The sequence below is a fragment of the Ptychodera flava genome, chromosome 7 (genome assembly GCF_041260155.1).
Source record: "Ptychodera flava strain L36383 chromosome 7, AS_Pfla_20210202, whole genome shotgun sequence".
Lineage (NCBI taxonomy): Eukaryota > Metazoa > Hemichordata > Enteropneusta > Ptychoderidae > Ptychodera > Ptychodera flava.
In genome coordinates this window covers 44,255,246-44,273,552 of record NC_091934.1, presented here as the reverse complement: position 1 = coordinate 44,273,552, position 18,307 = coordinate 44,255,246, and the positions used below count along the sequence as shown (strand labels likewise).

The 18,307-nt window shown below is 38.5% G+C and overlaps 1 protein-coding gene and 1 long non-coding RNA gene across 2 annotated transcripts; both read left to right on the top strand.

The window, feature by feature from the left end:
* The first annotated feature begins 2,824 nt into the window (after positions 1 to 2,824).
* Positions 2,825 to 7,336, top strand: LOC139137646 (uncharacterized). The gene is made up of 2 exons (XR_011553431.1): positions 2,825 to 3,010; positions 5,327 to 7,336. It is a non-coding gene; the product is annotated as an uncharacterized lncRNA (long non-coding RNA).
* Positions 7,337 to 8,734: 1,398 nt separating this feature from the next.
* LOC139137754 (beta-lactamase domain-containing protein 2-like) lies at positions 8,735 to 16,659 on the top strand. Its single transcript, XM_070706019.1, has 6 exons — positions 8,735 to 8,981; positions 9,914 to 10,205; positions 10,528 to 10,753; positions 11,429 to 11,598; positions 14,288 to 14,542; positions 16,310 to 16,659. The coding sequence occupies exons 1-6, from the start codon at positions 8,845 to 8,847 to the stop codon at positions 16,487 to 16,489; spliced, it is 1,260 nt and encodes a 419-aa protein (XP_070562120.1). The 5' UTR covers positions 8,735 to 8,844; the 3' UTR covers positions 16,490 to 16,659.
* The last annotated feature ends 1,648 nt before the right edge of the window (positions 16,660 to 18,307 follow it).

Genomic DNA, 18,307 nt, shown 5'->3' with positions numbered 1-18,307 from the left:
GGCTGAAATAGATTGTTCAAAACATGATATATGACAGAAAATGTCTTATGTAGGTATATTGGCCGCCCTATTGGATTTATGCAAATTAACGAAGTGCCAACGCGAATCATTGCATCCCAAAAATCATTTGTTCATGCCAAAGAAATATACTTTTAACTTTGAAATCACAGAAATGTCCTTTTTAACCCTTTGACTGCTGTAATTTTTACACCAAAATTTTAATGCAGTATTTTACCAATTTCTGTGAACATTTCTGTGCGGTTTTTTTTCATAATTTTTGACCAAATGGATATCATTTTTAATTACAGTTTTTAATCAAAATGTTGGCAAAAAGCAGAAAAATTGACTGTTGTACATTTTATAAAGTTGACAAAATAGACTTTGGCGCTCAAAGGGTTAATACATGGTATATGACAGAAAATGTCTTTTGTAGGTATGTTGGCCACCACATTAGATTTATGCAAATTAACAAATTACCTATGCAAATGATTGCATCTCGAAAATCGTTTGTCCATGCCTGAGAAATATACTTTTAACTTTAAAATCACTGAAATAACTTGTTTTATACGTCGTGTATGACCGACAATGTCTTTTGTAGGAATGTTGGCCGCCATATTGGAATTATGCAAATTAATGAAGTGCCTATATGAAACACTACACCTCCAAAATGATTCCCTGAGCCTAATAACTAGTGTCAGACTTTGAAATCTCTGAAATAGCTTGTTTAATATGTGATATATGGCCAATTATGCTATTTTGTCGGATGGCTGGCAGCCATATTTGATTTATGCAAATTAGACATATTTCCCCAAGGTGGATTCGAGTAAACTTTTAATATGTTGTTCTGGGTACCTCATTAAAATGCATTCTGAAGAAAAAAATTCTGTTGCAATTTGTGGTGGGTTGGGTGCCAAAATCTCGTAGATTGACTGGACTAGCATGCTTCCTGGTCGGAAGTTGTTTTACTCAATTTTTTACAATACAGTCAACCCTTTATTCAATAGTTACATAAAAATACAAAGAAATAGTGACCACTATAGCATATGGAGGTGGCCTTTCCATAGAGGATGAGTTTCACAGTCATGGTGCACAGATGGCAAAAGCTCTATCACCGTATGTATGTATGGCATTACTTTCAGTGTACTTTGTGTAGCAAGTGGTGAATTTGGGAAAAAAATATACACCGTAATACAATTCAGTATCATAAATCTCTTGAAATTCATGATTGATACATTGAATTTTTGAAACAATTGTGATCACATATAAAAGTTGTCAAAATAGACTCATTTCATACTTTCAGTGTAAGCATTTTTTGACAGAGGTCATTAAGGGTCAGACATGCTGACAGTTTAGTACCAAATTAGATAATTAAATGTGGCCACTGAATGCACGGGGGGGGGGGGGGGGGGGGGTTAGCTGTTCTGTATGGGGCCCTTAACATGTACAATGTAGGAATGCCATAAGGTGACTCCTAAGACAAGATTTACTGAACTGGTAAGCTGCTTGTGGAGTTGATCAAATTTTCTCATATTTTTGAAAATAATGAAAATTCTCTATAGATCAGATGTGGATAGTGGCAATTTTGAATTTTAAATACCTATATTCTGTTGGTAATTTTTGCTTCTTTGATACCAAAGAGCACATGATATTAGCCCCTGATTTATGTTCTTGATTTTAAAAGAAAATAATTCAAAGTTGATGAAAGTTTTAGCGAAAGTTTAAATATTTATGTTTGGTGATAATGTATGTACTACCTCCTAAAGGGAACAGAGTCACAGTCTTTTGATATTTGTGTAATTTTTGTTTCATTCTTTTGGCGCCAAGCTTTCTACGCGACATTTGGTGGAGACGTACAGCAGCAATCTTTCTGAAGCAATATCATATTGTCGATGGACATGTGATATCAACTGTCAACTGGAATCCTACTGAAAAGTTAGAAAAATGAAAGGTATATGTTACATATCAGAGCAGGCTGACAGGAAATCCTTATAGCTTCAGTCAAAGGTTTGCTTGTTTTGGTTATCAAAATGAATTGTATCTGGTGTAAGACAAAACTAAGCAATACAATTTTGAAAAATTGCTGCTCCATGCTAACTGTTCAGTCACGACTATTTATGAATTCAGGAACTCACTTTGATATATAGGCGTCTGAATTCATGATGTACTGTGAAAATAAGATTTGGTAGTTTTTTAGGTCCAGTATTAGAGATAAGAAGTGCTCTGCTGTGAAATTAGCTGACATCTCCAAAACAAGATTACGCACCATGTCGTTTTCTCTGCAATCTCTTGTTCTCCAGGCATATGTCCATAAAATTAAGAGTAAGCTTATAATTTTGTTTTGTTTTTTGTTTTTGTTTTTTTTTTTGGGGGGGGGGGAATTTTTAGCTACAAACGTTTTGCTCGATATGTTTTGCCTAAGACTCTAATCGTACGAGTGCCAATAAACAAAAATAGTTTTTACTGAAACAAGGGATCCTTGGTGTGACATCCCGTGCATTTCGGAAAATTTTATCTCAAATAAATGTGATGTACGCTTAAAGGTATTTGCCACAGCTACCATGGAAAGAGAAAATCTAACCAATCAGAGATTTTAAGCGGGTGGCCGCTTTTTTAAAAACAGCGCCCTCACATGGGCATTATGAATACCAAGGAACGCCGCTTTGACCATGTATGGGCATATTTAGATTACAGGTGACTCTATACCTTTAACAACCAACAGACGATCAAGACTGATACAAAACTATGTTTTGCCCGTCGAGGGCGCTCCTTGTCGCAATTTGTCGATTTGCGATATTCAAATTGGCAATATTCAAATTTGAGCAACAGGTGGCAGCTGTTTTTACGGTGAATGGCGATGATTAGTCGGCGACGTCAGTGCGTATGCTCTCGCACTAAGCGGAGCGACCGTCTAATTATCAATCGATTTATCGAAACTGTGATGCCGTTGCACGTGTAATGAAACCGCAGTCTCGCATTTCTGAACCTCCATACATTTCGTGACTTTCCAAAGGTAAGTTCCTTTACCCGTATGGTTTGTATAGCCAGTCTGTCTCGACTTTTTTTCAAAAAAACATCATGCATACGTGGCGGAGCTCATTGAACAAGTTGCTGGTAGTGGCGATGTTGCAGGCGTTGGTATTTTTTAGGTAAGGCACTGCAAAACACGACGAAATTAGATCAAGGGAATAATGAGCCACCCATGGCACAGCAAATTAATAGAATTGACGGCATAAGGCTACCATGTTCTGCGAATGATTGCCTTAACCCCTATCGAAGTTATTGATACGTCACGTTAATTTGGAGCAAAAATTTACATCATTCCGTGCCCATCATGTCAACTGGATGTCCGAATATTACTTGGAAGTCGGGCATTTACAACGCTTTTAGGTCGACCCTTTATTGTGTTGTAATTGTCAAAATTAGCCTAGAATAAATTTCCGGTTCCATTCATTGTTTTGTCGGTAAGAATTCTATGATACGTGTCCAAAATATGCGGGGATGATACTGGAGGCAAACAAAATGCAATGATGCGACGGAAATGTTGATAGTTGAATAGAATACATCATGATGCAGACGTATATTTCATCGCGGTTTTTAAAACTGCGTCAGATGGTAAATTTGATGGATATTGAACCCTTATACCACATAAAACGCGGAGGAAGTGGGTTGTCATGTGGAGACATCGTGCAAGTCGGAATTTGGGAAGGATATAAATGATCAGGTTAATTGTCAATAGGTTCGATTCAGATTCGTTATTCCTCCTAGTATATATGCATTCTCGGTAAAACAAGACAGCTCTACTGTAAACTATGTAAACTTATGAATAGTGCTGACATTAGTGTTAACGTAGCTTGCAAGCTCACAAATGAATTATTGTCAAACATTCAAAAAAGTCTGATGAAATATTTGTACTCCATAATTTGCAGACGCATTACTCATTTGTTCAATGAACGAACATTTGTGATGTCACAAACCTTGATAGTCGTTCATGGAAAAAAAGAAAGCAACCAAAACATTTCAAAACTGATTAAAGGCTTGTATGGTATCATTCAGAATCTTAGGAAGTGAAATCAATGCCAGTGAAGGTAAAATTACCGCCATGTTTGACTCAATGGCTGTAACTATAATGCAGCATGAAGCATTTCGGGTTGACATACTTCGCACTAGTGTAATGTGTTTGTACTCAGACTGGTACCGATGTGTGTGTTTGTGTGTATATTCTGGTGTGTTTGCTCGATTCTCATCGTCGAAGGCGAAACATTAAAACGCGTTTTTGTTTTTTTGTTTGTTTGGGTTATTTTCATTGAGGTGGGGACATATATTCTGATAGCAAATTTGAAAATGATAAACACAATAGATAAAGCATGCGCAGTTCTCCCATCTCTCTAACCCTAATCTTTCGTATGCGACAGATTGTCGAATTCCTCAGCAGTGAGAAGCAGTAACCATATAGACAATACAGACTGACTCATATCTACGTCAATATTTGAACTCAATCGCCAAAAGTGATTATTGGCGCTACAATTTAGTGTCGAACATTCCCTGGATCGACTGACAAATTCGAACAATATTGAAATTGAAGGTTTCAAATACTGTTTTGATAGTATGCTTTGGAGGAGAATGTTCAGATGCCGATCGCACCATACGTGGAGCAGTTTAACCATTTCAAAATTCATGTCCCAAATCAAAGTCAGTGGCTGCCTACCATTAAACGCATGGTCGTAATTTTAAGCCATGCGACAGCTGTGCAGCCTGGCAGGGCCGCATGCAGCCGTACGCAGAATTAATGATCTGATCCGCTCTGATTGGAAGTGACAGTGTTATTACTAAAACAATATCAGCATTACGTAATTTGTATACAAATTGTAAAGGATGGCAAACGAAAGTAGGAACAGCTATTTCAAATTAAAATTGCAGCAGCGAATTCGAATGACCTCAAAGTAGCATGCATATATCATAACACATTGCATACTTCATATTCGATCTGGAATATTGTTTCGACGACATTTTTACCAGAGCAAAACTATATTGGCTTGTCCCTATTGATGCATGTTTTTCTACGCATAAAAGGTAGCCTATGGTGAACGTGCATATGTTGAAATCCGATAATGCTACGCGTCACGCTATGTATTGTCTGCTGACCTGAAAACGTCCCTGTGTCTGCACAGTTGAAACGAGAAACCCTGGCAAATGCGACTTTCGGAAGTTTAGTGACGTTTTATTTTCATTTTATTCCTGTCGCGCTATTTCAGTTTTACTTACACGCTTCTAAAATTGTACTTGTCTCAAAATGTGATGGTATGTATTTGTTGTTACTTTTTCCCAGGTTGTGATACTCTGCGAGCGTTTTCAACGTAAACTTATGATCGGCCCTGCATCGGTGTTACTTACTTGCCGAATGTTGCCAACTCAACGACAGATCTCCACGAAATTTATGGATATGTAAGAGCACAATTGGATGTCCACGCCATGGATTACCTGTGAGGTTTTCCTTTAACCGCGTAAAGTAATTATCCAAGGTTTCAGCTCTCAGCCGGCAAATTTCGCGACTTTTATCATAAACCCGCAAAAGACATCTATTCGTTTATTAAGTTTTTCTTTCCTTTTGAAGATTGTACTCAGCGCACATTTTGCCAACAAACATGAGTCGAAATCACACTATCCAGGGTGGAGAGTACGAAAGTCTGGATCTGGAAGAGGACATGATCCCGACCGACAGCGACACCAACGGCTGCCTTTGTGCTAAAATTGACAGCATAATAGCAGAACCTAGGGGCTGCAGAAGAAAGACAGACTATCTAGGGATGGTTGCCGCGGCATTTTTAGTCATCGGAGTGATAGCAATTATTGTTGGGTACTTAATTCCGCGACACTCGAACTTGAATCCTGACCTCACGCCAGCACGCGAGTACGAGAAAATTGAGACCTACTACGCTACCATCAGCAAGGGGGCGAATATTAGCATCATGATCGGGCTCGTGTTTTTGGGAATTGGTGGCGTCATCATGTCCGCTCTGCTCACCTGGTCGACGATTGAGAACTGTCGACGGAGCGCCAACAAAGACCGTACAACGCCGAGGATGAAAGCCCCAACACCGGAGGAAAACCGTGAAGCCAGCAGACGACTGATGCAAAACGATGATGCCGAACAGCATTATGGGACAACTGAATGATGCATTTTCACCCTCGCGATATGAGCGTTGAACTACCACCATGTTACATTATGGCGAGTTGTGTCTGATCATTCTAGGCATGTGTTTACGCAACATTTTGTCTTGAGAATGTACTTTCCAAAAGCGTAAAGTTCTGATACATGCTTCGATACAAAAAGCCGTTGGAGTTTCAAAGCAGCCTTCAAACGACTCCGGTATCCATTCCAGAGCCTTGTCCATTCCCTAATAGGCCCCATATCCATACCAGAATTTGCTGAGAAACAAAATTAGGTTTTCCTTTGTAAGGCAGAACGAAAATTAAACTACGCGTTTCTATTCTTCATGAACGTGATACTTATTTTTCTGAGCTAGAACTGAATAGTACTAGTTGATACTTCGGTAGCTCTATTTAAAGGATAGTTTGTGGTTGCGGTAAAAAATTCACAAACCATTTGACCATGCAAATTATATTCTATAAGCAGTGACCTATGTTAGTATGTCTAACTTTCTTTGAAGACAGACATACAACTCCCCATCACAATGCTAGGCCTGTAACTGCTATAAATGCACTGGACTAATTACTTCAAGGCTCAGTTCTTTTTATCTTCACATTTCGAATTAAATAAGTAAGTTAAGCTGGTTAGAGCAGACCTTAAAAGCGATGTTCAAATATTTCATAAGCCATCATGATGTAATACAGTGTCTGTGTCAATGATCTCTTGAGAAAGCTGGCATTTTCAAGTCTTGAATACTTATTCTGTCTTTTTGTTCTGATGACAAGAATGTAATAGAGACGTTTAGGCCCCCCTACAGGCAAAGAAAGACAATACCATATCCTAACCTTACTGTATCAATAATGAAGACTGGGACCATGGGACTCTTTTGGTAGCTCCATGCTGGGACGTACAAGCAAGAAGAATGTAATGTTGCTTAACTCTAGCTGCTAAGAGTAGCATTCAGTGGAGAATTACGACGAAGACATTCTTTGGTTTTGGTTTTGACTATTCACATACCTGTTGCATTTTTGTAAATCAAGGTTGAACACTGCACCTTGGAGCACTAAAATATACGATCAGCTTTCGCGTGCTCTTTCGGCTGCCTAATTGCGCAATTTTGAGTTTGACTTTTGTATTAATTTCAGAATATAGCTGAGCGACTGATTAAACATGAAACATTGATACTTATTGGATGAATGTGTATCATGTTGATGTATACATCTATTTGTGTTTTCATAATGATACTGGAATCAGACTATGTATGCTGTATTCGTCCGTTTGATTGATGTATTGTGCAAGACATTAAAAGCATCAAGTGCGTGTGTTTGTGCGTGTGTGTGCGCGCGTGAGAGACAGACAGTCAGAAACAGACAGAGACAGACAGACAGAAATAGACAAAGAGGAAGACAGACAGAGATATGGAAATAGAAATGGGTGGATCAGTGTCCACATGCATTTTAATAGCTCTTTTTTTGAGAGTGTATCAAAGTTTAAGGTAAGTCTCTGAAGGCATATTAAGCAGGATTGTTTGAACAATCAAAATTTTAGGAAAATTGTAAGGACTAGCCGAATGGTTATCAAACTGCTCAGACATGGCTATCACCAGATACAACGCATGAGAGACTCAAGCAGGAATATCTATTGCTTGTAAATTTGAATTTTTGTTTGGAAATTCATCGTCTGAGCAATGTTTGTACAATTTTTGTGGGCCCTTTGTCTTAAATGCATCCAATTGACGACTGTTATCGCTGGAAGCACCGATAATCCTTAAAATGACACAAAACGATACCCCTCTCCAAAAGCAAGAACTAATTTCTTCAGTCTTTTTTCCGTAATTCCTGAAATGCTTACGGTAGAATATACACGAGTTACGGAAAAATGATACGATTCCAGAGCAAGGAAAAATTAAATTTTTTAGTTTTGATTTCTTTAGGGTTTAATATTTTGTGTGTGTGTACCTTTGTACCACTTTTTAGAGTCTCTTTAAATATTCTGACTCATAAAGGAAGTCTTTCAGGCCGAAGTGATACTAAATGGCATTATCTGACAGTCTGTATAGGCCTACTTACTGTCTTTTGATCTTTGACCTTTTTCGGCGGAGGTGGTGAATTGTATTAGTAGCCAGTAGGTATCAGTACAGATTTGTTTTTAAAGTTGAAGAAGTACAAACAGCTCCTTTGCATTCATGATGTCAGACACAATATTATGAATGCAAATACGGTATACCTAAGAACTTTGGCATTGATATAATTGTTATCTCGTTCGATTTTGAACAAAAAATTCCCATAATTATTTAGTTTTTTTGCGATAGTGTTGGGATTATAATATAATCCAAACATTTCACCGACTGTTAGCAGTTATTTCTTGACATTGTATTCTGTAAACAGCGTGAAGATCAAAAAAGGTAGGCCAAGTCAATGACCAGTATTTATTTTACAAAGTACAGGTGACAGTACGGGCCGGCAGTAGTACTTTAGCTCACTTTAGCAAGGTATGGTAGCCCGCCCTCAACGTCACTACCTTCGAGTCCTACCGTCTTCGGCTACTCAAGTTGCAAGAAGCACACGCACATGAGCTATTAAGCGATCCTGTATGAATCGTGTGCATCGCGTCGTGCCGCCTAAGCAGACCAAACAGGCCGTATATCTTGGCGCCGTCGGGACGGCCGCGAAGTGAGTGTACGCATAACAGTCAACATGTTGGCATACGTCTTCCTGGCTGTGCTGGTCGTAGCTGTATTTGCAACTTTCATGTACTTTGTGAAACAGCAAAGGCGCGTCAGAATCGATGGCAAGGCCGAATCAGCCTTTCAGGAGGTCGTTCGTGTGTTCAGGTGAGTGGCAGCGGATGTTTTGATAATGCTGCGTCCGGTCCGGTCACTGCCATTTTTTGTAGGTATGGTGATGCACATTAAATCAGCCATTCGACCATATATCACATATTCACAGAGCTAGGAACATTTCGTGTGCTGCAACAAGGGTAAGCTGAACACATCAAGGTTGTAAATATTGTGTGGCCTGACGCATCCCGTCTCACATTTGAACCGGAAGTAAAACGTTTATGATGTAATTACAATGTGCGATGCTGGCAATTGTGGGAGAAAGCCTTTTGATAACACCTTCGCCGATGATGTTACAAAGATTGACGGGAGCCGCTTAATCCTCAACTAGTTTGTTGCATGTTTTGTCGGGGCCACGCCGCCATGATTTCTTGAGGTTAGGGGTGCACCATATTTGGAGGCCGGGGAGGGGGAGGGGCCTTGAAGAGGTTTGAAAACAGAAGTTCCAGTAGATATCAGTGAACTAAAAAATCTGCCACAGACAGACAGCTTGCCATCTTTTGATCCTTGCCTTACAGAAGTTGGCAGGAAGTTGTATATACCAAAAATACTGAGACTTCACTGAAGTCAATGTTTCAAAAGATTCTGTGGCAGACTCTTCTCAAAAAGACCACACTAATTTGTCATATTTCAGGGCTAATATCATTATCTAAACATTCCCAGAACATGAAAAGGATACTTTTGATACATGTACATGTGTTAATATATGGTATACAAGTTATAATTGTAACACACTTTAGGTAGTTTGAGATATCATTTCTGTTTTCCTCTAGTATGATTGCAAGTCCTTTGGAACTCCTGTAATATGACTTTGGAACCTTCATAAAATTTGCTGGAATATTACCCTTTAAAATAACACTGTTCTCTGAGATGTAGGAAGTTGTTGACCTGCAAGTGGCTAATTTTCCTGTACATTTATTTTTCAGTGAGCAGCATGAACAAGGAGTAGAAGTGGGCTCAGCTTTTGCTGTCTACTACAAGGGCAAGAAAGTAGTTGACATGTGGGGTGGCTACGCATCCATCATCCCAGAAGAACCATGGCAACAAGACACGATGTCCACTTTCTTCTCAGCAACCAAAGGTGTTGCGGCACTGTGCATCGCTGTTGCAGTGGATCGTGGGTATTTGGACTACGACCAAAAAGTGGCCCATTACTGGCCAGATTTTGCTCAAAATGGGAAAGAAGACATAACACTAAGGCAGATACTGAACCATCAGGTAATGACCATGAACTTAGAAAATTTATGTTTTAGTAAATAAAATTCTTTAAACTGACTTCAGACTGGTAATTGTCATGAACTTTTTGACTTTCTGGCGGAAAAAAAGAATGTGATTCTTGATTGGCATTAGGGTCAAGGTTTACTATTATTGTTTAAAAAAAAATTTTCAAGATCATTATGGACTTGTTTGTGGTTTCTACACAAATTTCACTCACTCAACCCCCTTCCCTGTAAATATGTCCATTATTACAATTGACAACAATGTGTTTTGGCGAAACCATTGTTGTGAAAGGGTTACATATAAGTTATTTCATTTCTAGGCTGGTGTACCAATGACACAAACTGCCATGGATCTCGAAATGCTGAAAGACCATGATGCAGTTGGTGAGGTGGTCGCTGCATCCGAGTTGCTATGGAAACCAGGTACAGCCCATGGTTACCACTCCTTGAATTACGGCTTCATCCTCAGCCAAGTTCTTCAGCGTGCAGACCCAGAACATAGAACAATGGGTGTTTTCTTTCATGAAGAAATAGCTAAACCATTCGGTAAGTTCATGTATTCCCCAATTTTCTTTTGAAAATTACAGTTCGCACTCACTCTGGAAATTATTTCCAAGTGATATACTCATTAAAATTCATCAGATAACTTCTGATTAAGTGATAAAGAGTTGCACAGAACAGGAAAATGTAGGCATATGCCAAAATAATGACTGACATTTCTGAGAAACAGATTCACTCCTATTACCTCAAGGTGGCGCCCTCACTTGCTACTTTATGCATACTGCGGGCAAACTTTCATTCTTCATTTGGTGTTGTATGTATCAGGCAGAGTTTGGTCGTCTACTCTCAGTGTGTTGAAATACCCAGTACTCAGCTTGTCAACACTGACTGTACATATGGTCCTAGAGTTTTAGTGTTGAAAATGAAATTCAGGTCCGGATGTGAATTCAATCATCAACAGTAATAATACATATCACTCAGTGACTCACTGCTTTGACAAATCAAACACTGGGTATTTCAAAACACTATCGGAAGTAAACCGAAAAAAACTACATGTAGTTGATACATGGAATGGTAGGAAGTAGATTAAACTGTAGTTGATACATGAAACAAAAAACTTAAAAATATTGTCAAAAGTTGCAGTTACTGATCTTCAGGGCAATGACAAAAATGACATCAGCAAAACAACAATTTCTAATGTTTTACACCAATCAACTGCAGGTATTGAATTCTACATGGGACTTCCCAAAGAGGAAATTCCTAGAGTTGCCAGTCTGGTTCCTCCAAAACCTCTCTATAGTATGCTGCGAATGCTGTTTAGTTCAAGATACAGAAACTTCATGCGTTGCCATGTTCAACAAAGAGAGTATACCCTCAAAGGTGTTCAGAAATAATGGTAAAATTACAACAGTAAGTGACATCAGACTTTAAAAACTTTTGCGGGTATCTTCATTAGAGGAGGTCTAACTTTAGCACAGATAAGCAAGAGGCAGTACCACAATTTATTTGGTAAAGGATTTAACTTCAGGGAAAATGCTCCTTGAGTACAGATATTCAGACTCTGAATCTCATACTATTTTTTGCTCACGTGTTCACGCACGTGAGCATATGGTTTAGCCATGTCTGTCTGTGTGTCTGTGTGTGTGTCCGTGTGTCTGTATCCCCATTATCTCAAAAACGGCTGAACGTATTTCAGTCAAATTGGTAGACATCTTCAGAATTCAAATGGCTAGAACTGAAAAGGTTTTGGTGGGCGTGGCTTGCATATTAATGAAGTTATCACAGTTTAATTTTTGTGATACATGGTAGTCTATGGCAAGCATGATGACCATGGTTTCTGGACATCTCGACCCCTAACGAACTCGACCCCAGTCAACTCGACCCGCTACCAACCTAACCTGGTTAGACCTTATAGCCTTGCTCCTTCATGCCAAATATCAAAGTCACAGGTCTTGCCAATTTTGAGAAGAAGATTTTTAAAGTATTATTTTTTGATTTTCTATGACCTTTGACCTCCCCTATCCTATGCAGCTAAGCTATGGCAATGGCTTATTCTGGCCTATGTTAAAGTCCAAGACAGCCAGCGTCTATTGGACAATGGCCAGTAGGGGACCAAATTGCTCTCCACAATTTTGGGGATTCCACTTGACCTTTGACCTTGGCATCTTCCTGCAACTCATTTATTATGTGCATTTCTAATTCTGAGCTAGCCATTAGAGCTAGAGGTCTGATTTTTGGTATATAGGGATAACTTAGCAATACAAATTTTGGCAAAATGTTATGTGACCCCGATGACCTTTGACCTTAAATATGAGTATATGTCCATAACTCAGTAACCACAAGTGCTACACCCTTCATATTTGGTATGATGGGAGACCTTATGACATCACATCCTGTACCTTATTAATTATGTGCATATCTAATTCTGAGCCAGCCAATAGAGCTAGAGGTCTGATTTTTGGTATATAGGGATAACTTAGCAATACCATTTTTTTGACAAAATGTCATGTGACCTTGATGACCTTTGACCTCAAATATACATATATGGCCATAACTAAGTAACCACAAGTGCTACATCCTTCATATTTGGTATGATGGGAGACCTTATAATTGGATAGTATTAATATTACCAAATTAGTAAAAATATGTTGACACTATTTATTGTAAGATTTGTACGGCAGGATTTGTAAATAAAATTTGTTTTTATGATTTTACATGGGTTTATATATCAAAAAATTATTAGAAATTCTTTCAAATTTCAAAATGTGATTTTTCAAAAAGTACTTCAAATACAGGAAAATTGTGCCGTACAAATCTTATCTGTAACCTTGTTAATAGGCTGTAAAATTCCATGTCCATATCTCATTTCAAAGTTGGATTAAATTGGTATACAATTATGTAGAAAAACTGTATTCTGTCAAAAATGTTGAAAACAAGCCATATTTGCACCCCTCTTTTGAAGTCATAGAGCAGTTTTTTTGGTTAATCTCACTTTTGACACCTCTTTGACACTCAAAGAATCTAAAAATGCATTTACAATAGCAGTCACTCACTCTGAATGCCAGCACCGCCTTGTCAAACTTTCCTGAAAAACAGCAAACAATGACTTTCCCTTTTCAAACATTTTATTAAAAGCTAGGGGGCCTCTACCATAGTTAATACACTAAGTACTCCCCAACTTCTTCTTATTTGGTCAGTTTTTCAGAAGTTTTAACAGGCTATAACTTTGCAATGCCTTTGTGCCCAAATGTCTAGTTTTTTCTATTCCACAGGGAATGTTGACTACTTTTATATTTTAATAGTTTTGTTGAAATTTATAACTGACGCTCTAGCCTTTCCAACCACCTTAAGTCAATTCCTAATTTACATATTTAATGAACTTTGCTTATTAGGGATATATACTGGGATTTACTTGATCAAAGTTGGCAAAACATGACAACATTGATGATGATACCTGGTTAAAACATATCGAAAGTCATTTCACATTTTTATGTCAGCTAATTTACAATTTGCATATCTAATGAGCTTTCACAGCTCGGCATATATGGCTTGAAGGACTTGGTCAACGGTAATTACACTGCTATATAAAATGGTGATACAATGACAGCAGTCAAAGAACTTTAATATTTTTATTTCAGCTAATTACATATTTGTATACTTATGACCTTTGAGAATTAATCGGCGGTGATTATTGTTCATTATGTTGATCATAATACTTTCAATGAAGTTGCAAACATGTGGCAAAGGTTCAAATTTACACATACTGTATGAAACACGTGAGCATTTTCAGTTCATATCTGGTGTAGAGATTCATTATGAAGCTTACAGAGTGAATAAAATCTTCACATGCTTAGTTTTATGAAGATCAGGAATTTTATTTTCCTCATAGAGATAACACAGGTATTTGGCATGCTGTTAACTGAATTCAATCTACATTTGCTAGGTCTATCACATTTGCTATGCGTACCGGTACCCTCCCCCACCCCACCCAATATCCTGGAGAATAAGATGGCTTTAAAGAAGAAATGTTTTTTGAAAAATTCAAAGACAGCTCTTCTGTTTTCTTCACTATCTCTTCAGTTTCCAAAAATGGCAACAACAGAATTTCGTTGCAGTGAAGTGCCATCGGTGAATGGCATTGGGACAGCCAGGGGCCTGGCCAGACTGTATGCAATACTGGCAAATGGTGGAGAGCTGGATGGGAAGAGATTGTTATCACAAGAGGCTGTTGAGACGATCATGACAAGCTGTACTGAAGAGAAACTGGATACAGTGATGATGACGAAGACGAAGTGGTGTCTGGGATTTCATCCACATTTTAATGTCATTTCAGAGGTAAAAAATCACTGTGATTTGCAATAATACTTTGTCTAGATCAAAAAATACACAGCAGAACTTGTACTGGCACAGTCAGTAAAATTTGTTCTTTCAAAAAGATTTCCAACTTACCAAATCAACGGAAAAGCATTTCAGTGTTCACTGTCTGAAAGCAGTTGAGACTTGAATGTCTGCAATCAAATGAAAACACTGTGTTTACTAGCCTTTCCACATGTGCACAGAGAGTTTATGAACAACCGTTTAAAAGGGACAAAGCCACCATACTTTCTAATTATTTCAGTATTTTTTGTTTCATGTGAGCAATTATGATGTTCAGCGTACTGAATCATGTTGAATTGTCAACCATCAAAGGTCTACTCACACCTTGCATGTACGCATAACATGTAAATACCTATGCTGATGATAAAATTTCTGGTATGTACCATAAATTATGTCATCAAAGCATTTTTACTGTCTTATCTAAGGGCAAAGATGGAGTATAGACTTGAGTATAGACCTGATGGTTGACAATTAAGTGTGTTTCAGTGAGTTGAAAAACATGAACAGTTGCTCAAATGAAACAAATGTAACCAAATAATGTGAAGAGATAGTGATTTTTTTCCTCTAATGGAACTAAATCTCTGTGCATCACTCAGCTGTCCATCAGTAGTGAATGACAGGACAGAGTGTTAAAAATTATAAACACATTCAGGTAGAATGCACCTCTGGCACAGATATTCAGGCTTGCAAACTTCTACAGGACATTTTTAGTCTACCACTTGTGGGGCTCATTTGAAGTTGCTGGAGTAAAGTTTTTGTTTTTTTCCCCATAGGGGGTTAAAACAGTGATGGCAGCCATTTTGAATTTCAAGTATCAGTTAATATTGGGGGATTTGTTTCTCTAGTGCTAAATTTGCATGGTGACCCCTAATTTGTATTCTTGATTTCAAAAGAGAATGGTTTTATGTTCCCTAAGGAAAGTTTTGAGCAAAAGTTAAGTCTTTTAGTTTGGAGATGTGAATTTCCCTAAAGGCATATAAACTCATCAATGACTTTACCGTCTCTACCTGAAGTTTTATTATAATATGCTTAGCTGGAATCCGGCAATCTGATTGGCTGGAGCCGGGGTTTATATTCTCAACAAGAAGACCTGTGCGCCGCGTAACATTTTGAGCTCGCGCAAATTTCGAACGCCAACTTGAGAGCTCAACGCGCCATAATGTCGAACAAGTCTATGGCTTCAGATTGATTTTGATTGTTAAATTTTAGTCTAGTGCAGCTTGACAAACCAACAATGTAGAGTTTCTGTAAGCAGCGGAGGCTATGTAACAACAACATTATTTTTTAGTTTTTTTGAGCTTTTTTTGAAGTAAAATTCTTCAAGTTCGATGTCTAATCGCGATATCGATGCGTTGCGTAACCGTATTTTATGAATTCAACTGTGCACGCGCGCGCGTTCTGAAACGTTCTTTTTTAGAGTTTGTTTGCTGGGCGCTCCTGAACTCTCGTTCCAACTCCAGCCCTAAATTAGGACATTGTCCATTTGTTTTTAACTTTAGCATATTATAATGAGGTTATAAACGGTGCGCTCGGGTATTTGGTAGCGGATATAAGACCTCTGGGTTGAAAATTAGCATATTTGGGTGAAATAATCACCTCGCTTCGCTCGGTGATTATTTCCCGCCAAATATGCTAATTTTCACCCCAGAGGTCTTATATCCGCAACCAAATACCCTCGCTTGCCGTTTATAACCTCTAATTGAAGCATTTCCACATTCATTGCAGGTCAATCTGGAGAATGTTTATGGACACAATGGGTACGGTGGACAAGGTGGATTTTTTGACCATCAGAAGACACTATCATTTGCATATGTCACCAACAAGTTGTCACCGTACGCAATGGGTGATGACCCACGTTACATTAACCTTGTGAAAGCAACCTACGCATGTATCAATAACTTGTAGGTAGTTTAAATGCACTATGCAGCATGTACAACCATATCTGCAATAGCAACTGCCAGAACCATTGTTGTCATTTTCAAATTCAAATTTGATTTCTTTATGTAATGAAAGTTTACTCTATTTTTATATCTCCATGTGTGTTTTATAACTGATGCATCCATATCTGTAGTAAATGTAGAAATATATAAAAAAAAACTATGATTGTGTCTTGTCACTAGTCTGTAATATTTGAAGTTTAATTCTCGATCACAGAGATTGAACACAGTACAGGGACATTTTTGTGTTGTTGATGATAATTACATGTAAGCTCAGTGTAACCATCTTTATTTCAGTGCAAAAGTTACGTAGTGATCAATTGTCTCTGGATTGAACTTTGGTGATCCAATTCAGCGATAGATTACAAACCATTCTGCATTGTGCATGATTTAACTGTAGATGTAATGGTAGTTTTTAGGGAATCACGTGTGGGAGGGTACATAAACTCATTTTGAGTGTCGGCTGGTGAATGATGGGACTTCACCAGGAGATCCCATCATACATAATTGTTGCTTCAGGTCACAGAGGTTAATCCTCTTTCTCTCCGGCTCCATAGACAAACCATAGAAATCAATACCACTTGGGAGAAGGAGGATTAAAACAGAGAAACTTAAGAAGGGTTTATTTTCCGAGGTTGATGGTAAACTCTAATAGGATTAGGAGTCCCAGACAGGCTCCTCATGGCTCTGTTAAAGCAGAACAAATAAAATATCAAAAAGAATTAACATTTACAATCCCATCCTAGACTTCACATTTATGTTGAAGTAGGTTTTATTGGTAACAGATCCCAAAGGTTATACAGCTGGTCGTAAAAGTATAACACTTAAATAGTACAGTTGTCAATTATCATTTAACACTGGTAGTATTTTACTCCATTTACAAAGTGTCTCTAGTCAATCGCTGTAAATTTATGTTCGAGGGGATTGTAATGCTGATAGGAAGTTCCCACCCAAGTTGAAATGCAGCTTAACCAATCCACAGTACCTCCACAACTTGTAGGGACTGTGTGCTCAGCTAACGGCCAGTCTTAAGCGTATTCTCACTATGAGAAAGAAACCTGTGACTGTGACGAGAAAGTGTCACTTTCTCACCAATGGTTAAACTGTTATTCTCACCGCTACCGTGTGAGAAATTCTGGTTCTCTTGAACCAATGTTGAGAACTGTATGGCAGCCCACGTTTAACCATGTGCATGCTGATTGTCACTTGGTGCTACGAGAACATATCACCACGGTCCCTCTACGGCACCGTGCTCTCACTGTTCATTGCTGAGACTTGACTGTCACTGGTGAAATGCAGTCTTGAGTCTCGGACGTTGAGGGCGCACGTTGAAGAAGCCAGGTCCACCAATTGAGGTTGGTGAAATGCGCTTTGCGACTGTAAGGTGTTAACTTTTGAGTTTGATAGTTCGGGTAAGTGTTCCTAAAGAATTCAGAAAAGATTTGCATCATATAGCCACTGAATCTAGAGGAACAGGGAGCCGAGATACACCATTTGCACAGACGTTATGGTGTGATGAGGTTAGGCCAGCATATGGTCTGCGGACAAAGAGAATCTACATCAGAGAGCAATATTTTATTCAGAACCTCTGAAAGAATATTGTTTCTTTTCTGTCCAAATCATGGTCGCCGTTTTTCTATGTGGAACCGCGAAAGTCTGTTGTAGAGGCCTTGTAATACTAGTAGCACACATGCCAACAGGTAGAGTCACAGTCCCTCTAGAGGGACTGTGGTAGAGTGTACAAGGTTCCTGTGCGCAGAGCGTGTTTTGCGCATCACAGATATCC

Excerpts from the sequence above, each read along its gene's own strand:
- LOC139137754 (XM_070706019.1), top strand. The coding sequence starts at position 8,845 with ATGTTGGCATACGTCTTCCTGGCTGTGCTGGTCGTAGCTGTATTTGCA. Across the intron at positions 10,206-10,527 it reads GGCAGATACTGAACCATCAG|GCTGGTGTACCAATGACACA; the intron begins GTAATGACCATG and ends TTTCATTTCTAG. Across the intron at positions 10,754-11,428 it reads AGAAATAGCTAAACCATTCG|GTATTGAATTCTACATGGGA; the intron begins GTAAGTTCATGT and ends AATCAACTGCAG.